Genomic DNA, 20616 nt, shown 5'->3' with positions numbered 1-20616 from the left:
GGGGTGGGGAGGGAGGAGGGAAAGAGAATGGAGTGAAAGACTGTGTGACCTAGGGAAAGCAAGACTTGATAAAAGTCCCGAAGGAGCTCTGGTGTGCTGCAGCTTTAGAGTAAATTATGTCTCACGAACATGACATTCCTGTGCAAGCACGATACAAATCTGTTCCATCTTTCCACAGAAGTGGTACTGCATCGGAAGTTGTGAGGAGGGTTGCTCGCTTATTAGTCAGGTATTCAAATATCTCAGAGATATAATTGTGTCTGGTTTGGAGCCCACACCTGCACATCTGCTGAAGTAAAGTATGTTTACCTCTTCTGATGTGGGTGGGTGAGCCCAGGTTATGTCTCATGCAGCTTAACCTGCTCATTATACCTCAGTCTTCTTGCCCCCTCGAGTATAGAAGATTAAGGGACCGGTATAATTGAGGTGTTTTAATTTGATTAAACAATTTGATGAGGTAAATAGGAAGAAACTATTTCCTCTGCTGTAGGAGAGGGGGGGGGGGGGGGGGGGGGGGAGGTGGGAAGAAAATCTCCAGAACAAGGGTGCATAACCATAAAGTTAGAGCTAGGCCATTCATGGATGATGCCAGGAATCACTTCACACAAAGGGTCGTGGAAATCTGGAATTCTCTCTCCCCCAAAAAGCTGTTGAGGCTGGGCCAGTGGGGGTGTCAACTGAAAATTTCAAAACTGAGATTGAAAGCTTTTTATTGGCCAAGGGTATTAAGGGATGTGGAACCAAGGCGGGTAAATGGAATTACGGTACAGACCAGCCATGATCTAATTGAATGTTTTGGAATAGGCTGAATGGCCTCCTCCTGTTTGCACACAGGACTTGCGCCCATTCCCCAACCTGATGTCGCCCGGTAGGTAGCTGAAGGAAAATAGGAAACTTCCGATCACCCCAGGAGCCAAAACAGAGAAAAACATCAAGTTAACAAGATGGTGGAGCTCAATTTATTGTAAGAAAATGTACATGGAAGAGAATCAGCAGAGGAGAACAGATGCACTACTGTCGACATGACTGGTACATTAAACCGTTACGAGCTGGGCTCAGTGATTACGTGTGGGTCAGAAGGTCATGACCCCTGTTTCTGTCCAATCAAACTGCCGCGCGCTCCCCTACGAAGTAAGACTTGCGGTAAAAACCATTGTACACTAGACTCGATGTCAGGTGAAACACTCATCGTTTATTGCAGGGTACTACAAGGAAGGGTGGCTATATTGTGGCCAGGTTCATGTTGAAATTTGAGGGTAACTCCACACCAAAGAGAGCCCAACCATCACAGAACAGTTACCAGTAACACAAAAACAAAAAAAAATGTTTAATTCGTTTTTTTTTTAAAAAAGCAACATATTGAACTTCAAAAAAAAAGCAAAACGGTCACAGATCATCTTGGGAAATGGAAAAAAAAAAATCAATTTTTGCAGCTAGTATTTTGTTTAAAAAAAAAGAAACACCAATATTTAGGTATATAGATAGTATTTTCCCTGGTGTCCTCCGCGCTAAATCCCGACGGTGAGAGTAATCCGCACAACGTACGACCCGAGTTTGTGTGTGTACCAGGGGGAACCGCGGTTCTCGTCAACGGGTATTACCAAACCTGTGAAAGGAAGCACATCACAAACTGTTCAAAGACACGCTGATCGCCACAGGTGGAGTCCGCACACACAACTCGCCAGTGTTTCAGGCAACAATCACTGCCACTTTTAATACTGTGCCCGACATGTTTATATAAAAAAAAAAGGTAGTGAGACCTGGTTTGGTTGGGGGGGGTGGGGGCGGGGAGGAGGGGAAAGAGAGAAGGTAGAAGAATTATTGAACGGTCTTTCCCCCCCCCACCCCTCGGAGTCCCTGCGGCTGCCCGGTTTCGGTGTGTACCACCTGGTGGTACAAAGGAGCCAGGCAGAGAAGTCGCCCAGGATCAGTTAGTGTTGACAGGTCAGGGGCAAACCATTTTCGGTTGGGAGAGCGGGAAGGGAGTTGCAATCCATCTCGGGGTCACCAAGATTAGGGCGTGGGAAAATGCAGTCAGGGTTCCTGCTCCTGATCACTTAGCCAGCGACAGCTGCTGGAGACACGCGCCTGGTGAGGACAGGATTAAATGCAACTGTGAAAAAGCTGTGTGCGCGCTCCCGGGCCAGGGTCACAGACAACTCAGCAAGGCACTGAAGGACGCCTTTGTTACCTCCAGAACCCACTGTCCCAAAGCTCACCTGGCCGGCCTCCTACTCACTCTAAACTTGAGCTCGTCCAAAACTCTGCTGTCCGTGTCCTAACTCACACCAAGTCCCATTAACTCACCCCCCCAGCTCGCTGACTTACTGCTGGTCCTGCAATTTTTCGACTGTAAAATTAGCATCCTTGTGTTCAAATCGCTCCGTGGCCTTGCCCCTCCCTATCTCTGTAACCTCCTCCTCCAGCCCTACAACCCTCCGAGATCTCTGCGCTCCTCAAATTCTGGCCTCTTGAGCACTCCCAAGTTCCATCGCCCCATCATTGGCGGCCGTGCCTTCAGCTGCCTGGGCCCCAAGCTCTGGAATTCCCTCCCTAAACCTCTTTGCCGCGCTCTCCTCCTTTAAGTCGCTCCTTAAAACCTACCTCTTTGACCCAGCTTTCGGCCACGCCAAGTTGTGATTGGTGACGTTAAAGGCACGACATAAATGCAAGATTTTGTGGAGTTGCGCTTCAACAGCCAACAACATGGCAGCCTCCCACTGGAGTCTTCCTTAAGATTGCCATCACACGGCAGTCAGGTTAATTTCTGATTTTGGTGGAGCAGGTAACATTCTGTTGCCGCACACTATCTGTACTTCTCTCTCTCGCCTCAGTCGGTGGTGAAAATGGCGACTGGGAAGTGGACAAGAGCAGGAAGTTACATTGACGGCCGTGTTGCCAGCACGCTCTGGGATTTCCCCCACGTTCGGCGCCTCTCCGCCGTATTAGGCCCGAGACCCGGTTTGGGGGAGGGGAGGCGGGTGAGGGAGGGAGGGAGAAGCGTGCGTGTGCCCGCGCGCGCGTACGTACGCGTGTGTCGAGAGATCACGCACTTGACCCGCGCCGCGTCGCTCCGCGCTGCCGACACTCGCCGAACGGAAAAAACAAAAACAGGAAAGGGCCCGACTCGGGACGGGCGGCCATTGGAACCACATCCCAGTGAGAGTCGGGAGAGGCGGGGCGGGGTTTAACGGGCGGGGGGGGGGGGGGGGGGGGAGTAAAGTGGAACAGTTCCAACAGAAACAAAACGGACAAGAGAAACAGTTGCTGCGCCAGTTACCACAAAATGCAACCTGAAGCTAGTCTGAGAGTTGCTACTTTCCACTGGCTCCGATGGTGGGAACAGGAGCTGAGTTTCCAACAGGCACAAAACTGTTAAAGAGGAGGGGAGACGACACAGCATTTCAGTTCATTCAACAAACCTACAATCTCCGCGAGCTTCAATGTGGTTTTTAAAAAAAAAAATACACACGCACACAAAATCGTTAGTTGCAGTCAGACATTAAATGCTTCAACGCTCATTATTCGTCTCGGTACCACCGACAAAGCACTCTGCACTCGATGCAACTGGCCTTGTGAACAGCTCATGCAGATCGCACGTCCCGGCCTCTGACTCCGTCGATGCACGTCCCTTCCTGCTGCATCGCCGAGCAGGGAGAAAGGACCGGGAAACTCTCGGATGCTTTCCGTACACTTTTGGGGCGGCTTGCCTTGAGATCGGCAGGGAGTAGGGATTAATTTAGGATAGGTACTGGAAGAGCAATGGGAAAATCAGGGAGTGGGGAAAGGTTAGAAGTATACCCCCCTTCCCCCCACTGTCTCCCGGGTAACGGAGCATGGAAATACATCGGAATGGCCGCCGAAAGCACGTAAACGCGACATTTAAACAGGGAATTAAAACACTTGAAGAAATGCTTACGATTCGAGCCATGCATGCAACATATCTCTCCACTGCTCGGCACGAAGAGACGAAAGGGACGGGAAAAAGAAAAATTTCAGTGCATGTCCAGCACAGGCACGATGGACCGACCGGCCTCGTTCTGCGTTATGATACGCCTACGCGCGCCCAACACGGCTCTCCACCGCTTGTCTTAGTTTCATCAGCTCCAGCAGTGCACATAAACTCCGGCGAGGGAAAGTGGGGGACCAAACCTTCTTTTAAAAGACGACAGCTGCCCCTGCACCTCCACCCCTTGCTGGCTCAGTGTGCCAATGTGCTGCCCGGTGCGGTACGCAGTCCTACAAACGGGCACGGCTCGAGGGTTCAATCCCGGGGTCTGTGCTGTCGCAAGCAGCAGGTGGGAGCGCTGTAATTGGTTTCAGCCCTGTTGGGCCGGGGATGGGGGTGGGGGGGGGGTAAAGAAAAGGACAAATCAAGCACAGCTCCTATAACGCAATTTCGTGAACCTTGCTGGAGGGAGTGTGTGTAGGCAGGGACAAGAATGAGCTTGTGGTCAAACAGAGTACCATAAGCTCCTTGTCTAGGCTGATGTGTGTAAAATGGGCAAGTTAGGTACTGGAAAGGTGCAGGTCGATGAGTACAGGAACGAGCGCCTTCAGGAAGAGGAGGACAATGTGAGGGGAACAACAGAGTGCCGACCTCGTAATCAGAGTGATGCAAATGGTGTTGATTTATTCTACAGGTACGCGCACACACTCACACATACAGGTAACCCAACACACAAGAGGCAGAACAAATGCAACTGAGAACCCATAGGATAGAGGACAGTGTGGCGGCCGGCAGTATTTAAAAAGTCGGCACGATATTGTCACGTGCCTAAATAGCCACCAAATGGACAGAGAATCACAGACAGTTACGGCACGGAAGGAGGCCATTTCGGCCCATCGTGTCCAAGCCAGCCGACCAACAGCTATCCAGCCTAATCCTCTTCCCAGCTCTTGGTCCTTAGCCCTGTAGGTTACGGCACTTTAAGTGCACATCCAAGTACAGGTTGACCCTCTCTTATCCGGCACCTGGCCTGTGCTGGATAAGGGATTTTTCCGGACGAGAGGTGGTCACTTTAAATTGGATGGCAGTTACTGAGCAAGGGGATATCGGGGCTGGCTGGCTTGTGGCTGGGAGTGCGGTAAAGAGATTGCGCGCGGGGGGGGGTGTCGCGGGGTCAGGCCAGCGACTGCGAGAGTTGGCAGCGAGGAAGGACTTCAATTTGTTCGTGTCGGAGCGGTCGGGAATGGTGCCGGACAAGGGAGGTTCAACCTGTACTGTTTAAATGTGGTGAGGGTTTCTGCCTCTACCACCCTTTCGGGAAGTGAGTTCCAGACCCTCACCACCCTCTGGGTGAAGACATTTCCCCTCAAAACCCCCTAGCAATTACTTTAAATCTGTGTCCCCTGGTTGTTGACCCCTCTGCTAAGGGAAATAGGTCCTTCTTATCCACTCTATCCAGGCCCCTCATAATTTTATACACCTCAATCAGGTCTCCCCTCAGCCTCCTCTATTCCAATGTAAACCCCAGCCTATCCAATCTTTCCTTGGTGCTCAAATTCTCCAGTCCAGGCAACATCCTCGTAAATCTCCTCTATACCCTCCCTACTGCAATCACATTTTTCCTGTAATGCGGTGACCAGAACTGCACGCAGTACTCGAGCTGTGACCTAACCAGTGTTTTATACAGTTCAAGCAGAAACTTCCTGCTCTTGTACTCTATGCCTCTGCTAATAAAAGGCAAGTATTCCTTATGCCTTCTTAACCACCATATCAACCTGGCCTGCTACCTTCAGGCAAGGTCCCTTTGTTCCTCTACACTTCAGTGTCCGACCATTTAATGGCATCTTAAGATTCGGATCCGAGGCCAAGTTCCGACCACAGCCGGCTGACACCCTGGCTTTCACAGACTGAGAGGCTCGAGGCCAAAGACGGCAGTCGATCCATCAGCTCGGAGTGACTGTCGGCAGGCAGCTGCCCTGAGGCTGGACTTGCCCTCTGAGGGAGGAATGCTAGTCAGCCCGCTCAATGGCAGGGGTCATGCCCCTGTTGGTCCTGCATCACAATCCACACATGCAATGGGTGGTCTCTGCTCAACTGCTTTCCCCATCTCACCTCGACTCACCCAACTCCCCTTTCTCAGAGCTCACTGCCTCCGGCTGGTCAGAGCCACGATGTGATGAAGATAAAGGCCTCAAAGTCATGACAATTTAAGGTAATTGCTAAGGTTAAGGGAAAGGGGGAGAGAAGAGATTTTTTTTTTCCTTTTACGCAGGGAGTTATGATGATCTGGAATGCAGTGCCTGAAAGGGTGGTGGAAGCAGATTCAATAATAACTTTCAAAAAAAGAGTTGGATAAATACGTGAATAACAGGTGAACCAAGGGTATGGGGAGCGGGTGGGGAAGTGGAGCTGAGTCCATGATCAGATCAGCCATGATCTTATTGAATGGCAGAGCAGGCTCAAGGGGCCGTATGGCCCACTCCTGCTCCTATTTCTTATGTTGAAGGATTAGGGGTAGGGGAGTAGGATGAATTGGATAGCTCTTCCAAAGAGCTAGCACAGGCACAATGGCCGTATAACTCCTGTTTCTAATTCTTATGACTGGAGCAATTCCCCCCCCGCCCCGCTCCCCGACTCCCTTCTGCTGGCTTGGAATCGCCCTCTCTCGATGGTTAGTAGCGGCACACACTGGACTGGGAGTGTGGGGGTCCTGTCCATTAGCAGTTGGGTGCTGTGGTGCAATGAATTCAGTTGTGCAGAGTGCAAGTGACAGCAGGTTGAGATGCTGTGGGGATGGGGGGGGGGGGGGGTGAGAGAGAAAGGAAAAAAAACTACACCCAAACTTCACCGTCAGGCTATGCATGGAACTAAATACTAAAGCCATCTCTCATTCACACACACAGACACACACACACACACTGGAGCTGCGAATGAAACAAATACAAAGCAGACCAAGTCAGCATCAGAAATCAGGAAAAGACGGATTTTGTTTGGGGCGGAGATCCTCCATCGTGGGACGGAGACCCTGGATCGCAGCGGGAACCCGTCTTTCTCTTTCCAAGATGCCAATCGAGCCGCGGTGCACTTCCGGCAGCGTCTCGGGAAAGGCGCAGACGTTTTTGGATGGTGGGGGTAGCAGTCGGAGATCTTGCTGCTGCCCCGCTCGAACCGGCTCAAGATGGGCGGGGGGCCCACGTGGAGCAAACTCGACGGAACTCGCGACATGGACGCCGGCCGCGCAGGTCAACGTAACCGCAAACAGCGAGACGGAAGGCGGCAACCTACCAAACAGGACGCAAATTTACCCGGGGAAGAAACCGAAGCCAGGCCGTTGGGAAGAGCACGATCCAACAGTGTAGATGCGGCGGGAGGGGGGGCGGGGGAAAGCCCCTCCCCCACACGGCTCGCCCTCGCCTCTCCCACTTCCTAGGTCAGGCAGGCAGCGGAAGGAAAAGGCCAGTTTTGTGCGTGGAGAGGACCTGAGGACGAGAAAGCAGGCACCAACACCGCGCGAGCTTCGATTCTCAACACCGTAAAAAAAAAATGACAAGAAGCAAGTTTTAAAAAGAAAAAAAAAAATATGAAAAAATAAATACACGCGCGCACCGACGGGAATGGCGATTCCGAGGACCCGCTGGGAAGCACCGCACCACCCACTTGGGCGCAGTCGACACGATAAATACTGAGAGGAAAACGGCAAGACCGATTCACGGAATCTGTGAGCCGCCCGGTCGTAACTCCGATGCAGAGACTGCGAAAGGTGCACACATGTTGGGTACATGTATCTTTTAAAAAGGATTCAGACGACTCTCACTCACCTGTGGGTTAGTAAGCCGAGTACTGCGTCTGCTCCACATAGGTTTCGGTCGTCGTACCTGTGGCAGTGTACGCGGCACTGTTGGTCATGGTGCTTGTGTACTCGTACCCGTAGGCGCGGGCATAGTCGGCGGCGGAATAGTTGGCGGTGGAGTAGTCGGCGCTGGTGGTAGTGGCGGTCGTGGCATAGTTGGCGCTGGAGTAGTTGGCAGCGGCGTAGTCCTGGGCGTAGCTGGCGGCGGCAGCCGCGTAGTCGGTGGCAGTGGCCGCCGCATAGTTGTTGGCGGCCGCGGTGGCGGCGGCGTACTCGGTGGCGGCGGCGGCGTAGTCGGTGACGGGCGTGGCGGCGGCGGCCCGCCGGAGGGGGCTGCGGTCACGGCCGTAGTAGGTGGGGGGCTGGGAGATGGCGCTCTGGCTATACGCCTCCAGGGCCTTGGGCAGGCGCTCCCGCATGGCCGAGCTGTAGGGGGAGCTCCAGCGGTCGGGGTAGGGGGTGCCCACTGCGCCGTAGGCTCCCGCCCGGTACTTCTCATAGTAGTCGACATAGCGGCTGTCGTAGAAGGGCGACTCCCCGTAGCGGGGGGCCACGGCGTACGGGTCGAGGTAGTCGGCGGAGTAGCCGATGCCCAGCTCCTGCCGATCCGTCGGGCACTCCTTGGACCAGTGCCCGTCTTTGCCGCACCGGAAGCAGGTGTTCTTCTCGCCCATCCCGGGCTGTATCCGCAGCCGGCTCTTGGACAGCTCAACGTGCATCCGCTTGCCTTTAGTAGAAAAGGGAGATAGAAGAGAATATTCCCAGTTAATGAGAGGGCACAGGCTTAAGGACATAAGAAATAGCAGCTGGTGTCAACCCTTGAGCCTGCTCCGCCATTCAATACGATCATGGCTGATCTTCGACCTGAACTCTACTTTCCTGCACTGTCCCCATAACTCATTTCCCTTAATATCCAAAAAACTATCGACCTCTGGCTTGAATATACTCAAAGACTGAGCCTCCACAGCCCTGTGGGGTAGAGAATTCCAAAGATTCACCACCTTCTAAGTGAAGAAATTTCTCCTCATCTCAGTCCTAAATGGCCGACCCCTTATTCTGAGACAGTGAGCCCTGGTTCTAGACTCCCCAGCCCGGGGAAACATCCTCCCCGCATCTGCCCTGTAAAAAATGTTGCATGTTTCAATGAGATCACCTCTCATTCTTCTAAACTCTAGTCTAGGCCTAGTCTACTCATTCTCTCCTCATAGGACAATCCCCCCATCCCAGGAATCAGTCTGGTGAACCTTCGTTGCACTCCCTCTACGCCAAGTATATCCTTCCTTCGGTATCATTGGTGAAAGAACCAGCGACCAGGGGAAATGAGGAGAATTGTGTGTGTTTAACCGAGCGAGTTGTTGTGATCTGGAATGCAGCAGATGCAATAGTAACTTTCAAAGGGGAATTGGATATATACTTGCAAGGGAAAAAATGTGCAGGGCTATCTGGTCATTATCTCATCACTGTTTGTGGGGCCCTGCTGTGTGTTTCCTACACTGTAACACTGACTACATGTCAAAAGCTGTAAAGCACTTGGGAACGTCCTGAGGTTGTGAAAGCCGCAATAGAAATGCAAATCTTTCTTTTTATACAGCTCCAAATACTCTCCCAACCCAAGTGTGGATTGATCCGATCTATAACGGTACTGATGGGTGTTTTCACAGGTTAACTGGACACAGTATGTCCATCTCACTGATTACATATGGTGCACTGACAAAGCCCAGCGACAGCACTGGTGAAGGTGGTGGTTGGTGTAGAATTGACCAATATCTCGCAAAGATTCCAGGTACCTTTCCCCTACAGAGGAGAAAAATCCCTTTCTGGGCTTTTAAAATGAGTTTAAAGGGGCAGACGAAGCCTGCGGGGAATTACAGGGGATGCCTTCATGGAGACACCCCCCCCCCAGTGTTTGGACTCACAGGAAAGGGAATTCAAAATGGACCTAAATTACAGAAGCTTGAGATCCCCTAAACATCTATGGGAAGGAGCATATCAATTTTAAGATTCTACAACATTTTGGCTGCGAAAAGGAGTTATCAAATACAGGAGGTGGGGCCAAATTCGTGTATTAAGGATCCCAGACTGTCTGGGGGAACTATTCACCCCCCAAGAGATAATCGAATTACCCAATCAAGCACAATGGAAATCATGGTCAGAAAAACTGGACAATCCTAAAACAATGCAAACCCAGTGATAGCACATTCTCACACCCGAATCGAGTTACTGCTGACAAAGGAGACATTTGAAAATCAATGGGCAGAGCAGTTTAAACCGAGCCCAAGAGATTTGATGGGAGATAACGGAGCTTTTTTTTGGGATATATCTATCTCCCAGTTTTACAAGAAAAGACCAGCAAGGAGCAGCACGCAGACTAGCAGAACTCAAAACTAGCAGAACACAGAGACTGGAACATAGACACAGACAAGCAGCCTGCTTGCTCTACAGTGAAGAAATGGAGTAGTGAAGGAAACTACAAGAACTGATCAGGACCAACCGAGCACGAGGCGCACGAAATGGAAGGTTGTCAGCAACCAAATTGACAAACCCGGGTTACCACAACCAACGAAACGACCAACCGAAACCAACTCAGCAAAAACTGAAGAATCAACATTTATTTCCACTCTACAATCTACTTCTGAACGACCAACGGGTGAGAAATTACCAAAAGGGACTAACTAAAACTATTCCTAACCAAAGAAAGTGGATACTTATCCCATACATCCAAAACGCAACTTACCGCATCAACGGACGCACCCCAACAGAAGACTACGCAGTCCGAAGTCCTCTCCTCCGTCTGGGGTACGGCTCGCCTAGAAAGCCAAGTGCAGCGAACCCCGAAACCGTGATTCACCGGCAACTGTCTAAAGGGATTGGTGAGCATAGCCCCTGAACCCTCAGAGCTATAACTTAGTTAGTTAGGGGAATTGGGAGGGGAGAGGCGTTACCCCATTTAGAGTTTAAGCTGTATTCTTTTCCCCACAGGCTGTAATTTGACATTTTGTTCAATGTGTTGTACACTTCAGTGTGTATTGGTCTGTGTGTGTTATTAAAGGTGTGCCTTTTACTTCTTTTTAAACACAATAAAGCCATACCCGCTTCCTACCTTGAAACCGATTATCTGTCCAAGTCTGTCACAGTCCCTTCATAATTCCAGTGTCTAGAACCAAGGGTGTGGGAGCGATTCGGAACCGCACATATAAGGTCAGAAGGGAAAGCTGACCCCCTACAAACCACCCCTTACATTGGAGGGTGATGTAGAGCTGGAGGGGAGAGCTTAGTGTTACAAGGGAGCGTCTTCCCTTGGATAATTTCTGAGCTACAACCGTGCCCGTCACTCTCGGAAGTGGTCTGAACGATTTATATTTAATGGTATGCTCGTATTGTCTGATATCCAACTGCACGAGAGTATAATTCAGGGGGCAACGGTTGTATCGCCCTTGCAATCCGAATTGGATACTCGGGTCTTTCACTTCAACAGTTAATATCAAGGAGGATGACAAGCCCTATATATACGGGCCCTGCGCTAAGGGAGAGATATTTATGTTTTTTGCTGAGGTCGAGACACGATAAATTCCCCCCCCTCCTCTCCCCCAATGGTGATCTGTTCCACAGTTCTCTCTCTCTCTCTCTCTCTCTTTCTTACAAAAATAATTACTGTTTAAATGTATTTTCCTTTAACATTCTTAACTTTTATCTGGTGTCTCGTCATCCTTTCCTACTTTCAAATTCCAGATTCTTAATCTTAAAGACTCCTTTCAATTCCCCCCCCCACCATTAACCTGCTCTTCACCAGACAGTTCAGTGTCAGGTGGAGAGAATGAATGACAAGGGAGTCAAGGGTTATGGGGAGCGGGTGGGGAAGTGGAGCTGAGCCCAAGATTAGATCAGCCATGATCTTATTGAATAGTGGAGCAGGCTCGAGGGCCGAATGGCCTACTCCTGCTCCGATTTCTTATGTTCTTATCGTTCCCAAGGTGGACAATGTTTCCTTGTTGTAATTCCACCCTCTCAGTTTGGAGGTCAGCCTCGTACCTCTTTCCTGCTAATTCTACATATTTGCAGTAACGTAGAAACGAAATGTCAACACACTTCTAGATAGAGGTTCACCAAGGTCAGATGTAACTTCAACACTACTTTAGACATACATCACATCCTAATATCAGCTTCCTGGCGTTTTACTTGCTTTCTTCACTGCCAAGATTCAGAGATCTTTTCTACCGTTACCTCGAGTATGTTTAACATGGAATCAAAATTCTCGCTTTAAAAAAAAATAAAAGACTTAACCTCATGACTTTAGCAACCCCCTCAGTCCAATGTCCAGCTTTTTTTGGACTAATGCTAATGGGTAACATCAATGGCCCCACTTCCAATTTGGTCCCGAGACACCACAGGCAACATTTCAACCTCCAAGTCATGTATAATAATTCTAAATAAAAGATGTGGAACATTTTCCCCTATTTCTCACACACGCTATTGAGCATTACTGTCAATATTTCTTAAAACCAATTTTAAGACTTCGATCCCTATGGCACCTTTCACGACCACTGGAAGTTTCAAAGCGCTTGACAGCCAATGAAGTGTAGTGTAGTTTTGGAGTGTAGTCACTGTTGTAATGCGGGAAACACTGCAGCCAATTTCTGCACAGCAAGCTACCACAATGTGACAATAACCAGATAATCGGTTTTACTAATTGAGGAACAAATATTGGCCAGGACACCAGAGATAACTCCCCTGCTCTTCTTCAAAATAGTGCCCTGGGATCTTATGTCCAGAGAGAGCTATACCAAATGACGGGCAATAATTGAGCTGCACCCCCACACCTGTTAAAACTGTGTTGAAACAGCCCAACCTTGTTTCACATGGAGCTCTTAAAACCGGCAAACAATCTCTGAAGTCCAGAAATATCAAGGGAACCTAGCTGAAGCGTACAAGTATTTAATTAGTCAGATAAGATAAATCCTGAATACTTCGATGTGAGGCAAGAGAGCAGGGCTAGAGATCATAAATGCAATCACAAATAAATGCTCGTCAGATAACAGAAAGAATATTTTCACAAAACCGGGTGAGAAATGATCAGCCAGACAGGATAGTAGAGACATAATCAACGGGAGCATCCAGAACTGTTGGATGCTTCTCTGAGATCAGCTGTGGCTCAGTGGGTAGCCACCCTCGCCATTGACTCTGGATCAGTTCCTATGGAGTGGAGGGTAGCCAATGTAACCCCACTTTTTAAAAAAGGAGGGAGAGAGAAAACAGGGAATTATAGACCGGTCAGCCTGACATCAGTAGTGGGTAAAATGATGGAATCAATTATTAAGGATGTCACAGCAGTGCATTTGGAAAGAGGTAATATGATAGGTCCAAGTCAGCATGGATTTGTGAAAGGGAAATCATGCTTGACAAATCTTCTGGAATTTTTTGAGGATGTTTCCAGTAGAGTGGACAAGGGAGAACCAGTTGATGTGGTATATTTGGACTTTCAGAAGGCTTTCGACAAGGTCCCACACAAGAGATTAATGTGCAAAGTTAAAGCACATGGGATTGGGGGTAGTGTGCTGACATGAATTGAGAACTGGTTGTCAGACAGGAAGCAAAGAGTAGGAGTAAATGGGGACTTTTCAGAATGGCAGGCAGTGACTAGTGGGGTACCGCAAGGTTCTGTGCTGGGGCCCCAGCTGTTTACACTGTACATTAATGATTTAGACGAGGGGATTAAATGTAGTATCTCCAAATTTGCGGATGACACTAAGTTGGGTGGCAGTGTGAGCTGCGAGGAGGATGCTATGAGGCTGCAGAGCGACTTGGATAGGTTAGGTGAGTGGGCAAATGCATGGCAGATGACGTATAATGTGGATAAATGTGAGGTTATCCACTTTGGTGGTAAAAACAGAGAGACAGACTATTATCTGAATGGTGACAGATTAGGAAAAGGGGAGGTGCAAAGAGACCTGGGTGTCATGGTACATCAGTCATTGAAGGTTGGCATGCAGATACAGCAGGCGGTTAAGAAAGCAAATGGCATGTTGGCCTTCATAGCGAGGGGATTTGAGTACAGGGGCAGGGAGGTGTTGCTACAATTGTACAGGGCCTTGGTGAGACCACACCTGGAGTATTGTGTGCAGTTTTGGTCTCCTAACCTGAGGAAGGACATTCTTGCTATTGAGGGAGTGCAGCGAAGGTTCACCAGACTGATTCCCGGGATGGCGGGACTGACCTATCAAGAAAGACTGGATCAACTGGGCTTGTATTCACTGGAGTTCAGAAGAATGAGAGGGGACCTCATTGAAACGTTTAAAATTCTGACGGGGTTAGACAGGTTAGATGCAGGAAGAATGTTCCCAATGTTGGGGAAGTCCAGAACCAGGGGACACAGTCTAAGGATAAGGGGGAAGCCATTTAGGACTGAGATGAGGAGGAATTTCTTCACCCAGAGAGTGGTGAACCTGTGGAATTCTCTACCACAGGAAGTTGTTGAGGCCAATTCACTAAATATATTCAAAAAGGAGTTAGATGAAGTCCTTACTACTAGGGGAATCAAGGGGTATGGTGAGAAAGCAGGAATGGGGTACTGAAGTTGCATGTTCAGCCATGAACTCATTGAATGGCGGTGCAGGCTAGAAGGGCCGAATGGCCTACTCCTGCACCTATTTTCTATGTTTCTATGAGTCAGAAGGTCGTGGGTTCAAGTCCCACTCTAAGGATTTGAGCACATAAATCCAGGCTGAAACTCCAGTGCAGTGCTGAGGGAGCGCTGCACTGTCAGAGGCGCTAAACCGAGGCCCCGCCTGCGCTCTCAGGTGGACGTAAAAGATCCCATGACACTATTTCGAAGAAGAGCAGGGGAGTTATCCCGGTGTCCTGGGCCACTATTTATCCCTCATAATCAACGTAACAAAAAAAAAACATTGCAGTTTGCGGGAGCTTGCTGTGCGCAAATTGGCTGCAGTGTTTCCCACATTACAACAGTGACTACACTACAAAAGTACTTCAATGGCTGTAAAGCGCTTTGAGATGTCCAGTGGTCGTGAAAGGCACTATATATAAGCAAGTCTTTCTTTCTTAAAGGGGCAAGCTTTGGTGGCTTTTCCCCATTCTTAAAAAGTGACCTTCAACTCGTGGAACTAAGATAATGTCTGAGCCACTACTTCCCACATCAAAGAGAGAATCATTCCTTCTGTCTGGAGTATTTAAACACAGGTTGTAGCAGTGAAGGGACAGTGTCTGACCCACAACATCAGCCACCAAGAAAGACTCTTAATAATGCTAAAATACCACCAAAGGGAGAGCAGGCGTGACGAGACCTGGGTGTCATGGTACATCAGTCACTGAAAGTGGGCATGCAGGTACAGCAGGCGGTGAAGAAGGCAAATGGTATGTTGGCCTTCATAGCTAGGGGATTTGAGTATCGGAGCAGGGAGGTCTTACTGCAGTTGTACAGGGCCTTAGTGAGGCCTCACCTGGAATAGTGCGTTCAGTTTTGGTCTCCTAATCTGAGGAAGGACGTTCTTGCTATTGAGGGGGTGCAGCGAAGGTCCACCAGACTGATTCCAGGGATGGCTGGGCTGTCACATGAGGAGAGACTGGATCAACTGGGCCTTTATTCACTGGAATTTAGAAGGATGAGAGGGGATCTCATAGAAATGTATAAGATTCTGACGGGACTGGACAGGTTAGATGCGGGAAGAATGTTCCCGATGTTGGGGAAGTCCAGAACCAGGGAACATAATCTTAGGATAAGGGGTAGGCCATTTAGGATGGAGATGAGGAGAAACTTCTTCACTCAGAATTGTTAGCCTATGGAATTACCTACCGCAGAGAGCTGTTGATGCCAGTTCATTGGATATATTCAAGAGGGAGTTAGATATGGCCACGGCTGAAGAGATCAAGAGGTATGGAGAGAAAGCAGGAAAGGAGTACTGGGGGAATGATCAGCTATGATCTTATTGAATGGTGGTGCAGGCTCCAAGGACCGATTTTCTATGTTTCTATGACCTCTGACCACTCCCCGGCAACAACATGGAGCGGCAAGTCCAACCCTTCGGCGGCGAGACTGAGGGCCTCAACGGTCGTTAACCCCCACGACTCAGACTGACTGCCCTCAAGGTAATCTCACCTTTAAAATCTGTGCCATCCAGCCCCTTGATGGCCTCCATGGCATCCTCACCCCTCTCCATGTGCACAAAGGCATAATCTTTGATGATGTCGCACTCCAGGACGGGCCCGTACTCCTCGAACTTGGCCTGCAGCTCCTGGCTGGTGCAGCTGGAGCTCACTTTGCCCACGTGGAGCTTGGTGGAGGACTTGGTCATGCTCTTGCTGGCCTCCACGTTGATGGGGACCCCGTGCAGCTTGAAATGGTGAAGGTTCTCGATCGCCTCCTTGGCTGCGTCCTTGTTGTCCATATGCACAAAGCCATAGTTCTGTTTAGAAACAAAAATAAATTGTATATATGAATTTATAGCAACATTTAGCAATGAATTTATTAAAACAAGGCTATAATGTAGAACCGAGCCACAGAGATAAGAACAGGAGAAGGCCATCAGCCCCTCAAGCCTGTTCCGCCGTGCAATGAGATCATGGCTGATCTACGACCAAATTCCACATATCCACCTTCGGCCCATATCCTTTAATACTTTTCGAATCAGGAAGATTTCATTCATGGGATGTGGACATCACTGGCAAGGCTGGCATTTATTGCCCATCCGTAATTGCCCTTGAGAAGGTGGCGGTGAAGATGCTCCCAGTGCTGTTAGGGAGGGAGTTCCAGGATTATGACCTAGCGACAATGAAGGAACTGTGACATATTTTCAAATCAGGATGGTATGAGTTTCTGTTACATTAGCGCATCACACAGCCAGGCCAGCAAAATGTGTGCCTGATTTGGTTTCAGCCTTATGCTCAGTGGATAGCATGCTCACCTGAGTCAGAAGGTTATGGGTTCAAGTCCCACTCCAGAAACATGAGCATAAAATCCGCACTGCCACTCCAGTGCAGTACTGTCAAAGGTGCTGTCTTTCAGGTAAAAATGAACGATCTCCTCCTGTCTCTCTTCCCCCCCCCCCCCACTACAATCGAATAGCAATGGCTAACCTCAGTGGGACATGTCAAGGCTCTCACCCAGTGTCACTGAAGAGGGAGTCCACCCGTTCTCCTGATCCAAGGACCACAGCTGGAAAATGTGTGGAATGTTGTCCTGTACTGCAAGACGGAGTATAAAAGTAGGGAAGTCTTGCTACAACTGTACAGGGCATTGGTGAGACCACACCTGGAGTACTGAGTAAGAACATAAGAAATAGGAGCAGGAGTTGGCCATTTGGCCCCTCGAGTCTGCTCCACCATTCAATACGATCATGGCCGATCTTGGTATCAACTCCACTTCCTTGCCCGCTCCCCATAACTCCCTTCTCGTTTAAAAATCTGTCTATCTCCACCTTAAATATATTCAATGACCCAGTCTCCACAGCTCTCTGGGGCAGAGAATTTCTAAGATTCAGCTGGAAAATGTGTTTGTGGAAGAGGGGGGAATAAAATTGAAGAATGTCCTTCACAGTCGAACAGTAATGGCCAGCCTAAGTGGGACATGAGTCGAACGAGGCCCTAACCCACTGAAACTCAAAAGTTCCCCCAGTAACCACCTCTAACTTCCCCACCCCACCCCCACAGATCACGGCTGGAAAATGTGTGTGTGTGTGTGTGGGGGGGGGGGGGGGGGGGGGGTAATAAAATAGAACAATAACCCCACACAGTCGAATACCAATGGCTAGCCTCAGTGGGTCATGAATCAAAGCCGTCAGCCAGTCACTCAAAAGTTCCCCCAGTAACAACCACTGACCCCCCCACCCAACCTCACGATCCAAGGACCACAGGAAAGGTGGGATAAAAATCGGATGATGTCCCCACACAGTTGAATAGCAATGGCCAACCTCAGTGGGGGGGCACGAGTCAAGGCTTCAGCCACTGAAGAGGGAGTTCCCCCACCCCCTCTTCTCCTGATACAAGGACCATGGCTCGAAAATGTATATGTGGAAGGGGGGGGAATAAAATCGAAAGATGCCCCTTACAGTCGAATAGCAATGGCCAGCTTCAGTTGGGGGCACGAGTCAAGGCTCTTACACACCCAAACATGCCCCACCCACCCCCTTCTCCTGATCCAAGGACTACAGCTGAAAAAGTGTGTGGGGGGTGGGGGGGGGCGGAGGGAAAGGGAATAAAATCGAATGATGCCCCACACAGTCGAACAGCAACGGCCAGCCTCATTTGGGGACATGAGTCAAGACTCTCACACACGTCCCACCCGCCCCCTTCTCCCGGATCCAAGGACCACGGCTCGAAAGTGTATACGTGGAAAGGGGGGAGGGAATAAAACCGAATGATGCCCCACACAGCCGAACATCAATCGGGACACGAGTCAAAGCTCTCAGCCACTGAAGAGGGAGTTCCTTCCCCTTCCCCCCTCCCTCCCTCTCCCGATCCAAGGACTACAGCTGAAAAATGTCTATGTGGAAGTAGGGGGGGGCGGAGGGGGAATAAAATCGAACGATGCCCCCCACAGTCGAACAGCAGTGGGAACACGAGTCAAGGCTGTGAGCCAGTGTCACCACACAGAGAGAGAGAGAGAGAGAGAGCTGCCCCGGTAACGACCTCTCACCTTGATCAGGTCGCACTCGCTCACTTCCCCGTACTTCTCGAACAGGGCCCGGATCTCCTCGGCGGTGGTCAGCCGCGGCAGGTTGCCCACGAAAATCTTCACCATTTTATTTGTCTTTCTTTATCCCCCTCTCGGTCCCGAGCGATATAAATTTTTTTTTAAGCGTTAAAGTAAGTGGGGGGGGGAGTGTGGGGGAGAACTAGTGTAATTTGACTAAAGCCGGAGACGCGCTCTCCTGCCGCCCGCTCTCGCTGTGGCTGCGACATAAAATGGCGGCTGCAAATGGCCGGCGGCGGGAGGATGGACGCTCCCCTTCTCCCTCCCCCCCCGCTCTCTGCCCATTGGCTGGCCCGGGGAGACGGGAAGAGGGCACGCTCGACGCTGATTGGCGCTCCCACACGTCCATCAGTCCGCGCTCACTGATTGACGTGCCGCCGCCCTCGCCGCCAAGGCGCCGCTTGCGGCCGATTGGCTGGCTCGGCCGTCAATCATTTCGCGGCGCCGCCCACCTCAGGGCACTGCGCTCCATTGTCGTGGGGACGGCCACACGCTGTGCAGCAGAAGGGATTGTGGTGGGGGTGGGGTATCGGATGGCTGTGCACTTTAATCTGAAGCTTTCATTTGTCTGCTTTCTCTCCGTAGTTTGTTGCCTGACCCGCTGAGCGTATTTTTTTTTTTGTTTGGCTGCATTTTCTGCCTTTGTGCAGGAAGCACTAACCACACTGCACGTTGGGCTGATTTTTGTGATGGTTGGAGCGCCGCCATCTTTAGTCCTGGCAGCACAACCTTCTCTGGGCAACACATGCTCCTGAGAGAGGAACAAGAAAGACTTGCATTTATACCAAAGTCAAATGCTGGAATCTGAAGACTTGCATTGACACAGCGCCTTTCACGACCACGGGACGTCTCCAGGACAAAAGCTAAATACTGCTGATGCTGGAATCTGAAATAAAAACAGAAAATGCTGGCAATCTCAGCGGGCCGAACAGCATCTGTGAAGAGGAACACGAGTTAACGTTTCGGGTCGATGACCCTTCGTCAGAACCTGAATCGACCTGAAACGTTAACTCTGTTTCTCTCCACGGATGCTGCCTGACCGGACGTCCCCAAGCATTTTACAGTCAACGAAGTACTTTTGAAGTGTAGTCACTGTTGTAATGTGGGAAACCTTCTCTGAACAGCCTCCAATGCAAATATATCCTTCCTTAAATAAGGAGACCAAAACTGTGTGCAGTACTCCAGTTGTGGCCTCACCTGTACAGTTGTAGCAGGACTTCTCTGCTTTTATACTCTATCCCCCCATCCCCCCTTGCAATAAAGGCCAACATTCCATTTGCCTTCCTGATTACTTGCTGTACCTGCACACCACCGGATAATCTGTTTTTGCTATGTTGATTGAGGGATAAATATTGGCCAGGACACCAGGGATAACTCCCCCGCTCTTCGAAATAGTGCCGTGGGATCTTTTACATCCACCTGAGAGAGAACAGACGGGGCCTCGGTTTCACGTCTCATCCGCAAGAAGGCACCTCTGACAGTGCAGCACTCCTTCAGTACTGCACTGGAGTGTTAGCCTGGATTTTTGTGGTCCAGTCTCTGGAGTGGGACTTGAACCCACAAACCTTCTGACTCCGAGGTGAGGGAGCTACCCACTGAGCCACTGGCTGACATCACAAGTAGTATGGCAGCGCAAACTTGCCGGGGAGAGGAATTGGGATCATTAATATAAAAAGCAAAAACACTTTGGATGTGATAATTTTTCTGAGGTGCCTGTATGTTATGTGTGCTTGTATTGGTGTAGTATCTTAACACCTTGACACTTTTTAAGAGTTTCACACATAATTAATTAACTTTAAAGTGCAGTGAGAGTTTTCATGTAAGCATAGGAGCCTTAATTTATCAACAACTTGGAGAAATGTTTAATACGTGTGTTACTGGTAAAAGCAGGTGTTAACCCATTTAAAATACACGGCGTAGCACCTCTGTTAAAATAGCACACGGAGAATATCACACAAATGTACTAATGGTTCATCCAATATTATCACCAGCACTAATTTCTAACCTCTTTCATCCCTCGCAAAACTCTTTTATTTTCTTGGACTGGAACTCATAGAATCATACAGCACAAATAAGGCCATTCGGCCCATCGTGACTGTGTTGGCTCCTTGAAAG

At 49.7% G+C, this 20616-nt stretch overlaps 1 protein-coding gene across 4 annotated transcripts; it reads right to left on the bottom strand.

Moving 5' to 3' along the window:
* Positions 1 to 936: 936 nt before the first annotated feature.
* On the bottom strand, positions 937 to 18736 carry LOC139229793 (RNA-binding protein 4B-like). Of its 4 annotated transcripts, none has more exons than XR_011587802.1 (6): positions 18445 to 18736; positions 15910 to 16216; positions 7768 to 8526; positions 3281 to 3372; positions 2605 to 2853; positions 937 to 1606 (listed from the first exon to the last, which is right to left on the bottom strand). XR_011587802.1 is itself a non-coding variant. In XM_070861378.1 (4 exons), the coding sequence occupies exons 1-3, from the start codon at positions 18547 to 18549 to the stop codon at positions 7775 to 7777; spliced, it is 1164 nt and encodes a 387-aa protein (XP_070717479.1). In that variant the 5' UTR covers positions 18550 to 18735; the 3' UTR covers positions 937 to 1606; positions 7768 to 7774. The 4 variants fall into 4 exon arrangements, 1 of the variants encoding a protein (XP_070717479.1); XR_011587803.1 differs by having other exon boundaries at positions 3294 to 3372; XR_011587801.1 differs by having other exon boundaries at positions 2605 to 3372.
* Between the last annotated feature and the right edge of the window lie 1880 nt (positions 18737 to 20616).

The sequence above is a fragment of the Pristiophorus japonicus genome, chromosome 19 (genome assembly GCF_044704955.1).
Source record: "Pristiophorus japonicus isolate sPriJap1 chromosome 19, sPriJap1.hap1, whole genome shotgun sequence".
Classification (NCBI taxonomy): Eukaryota; Metazoa; Chordata; class Chondrichthyes; family Pristiophoridae; genus Pristiophorus; species Pristiophorus japonicus.
Note: the sequence above shows the minus strand (reverse complement) of the source record. Positions and strands in the feature narration are given on the sequence as shown.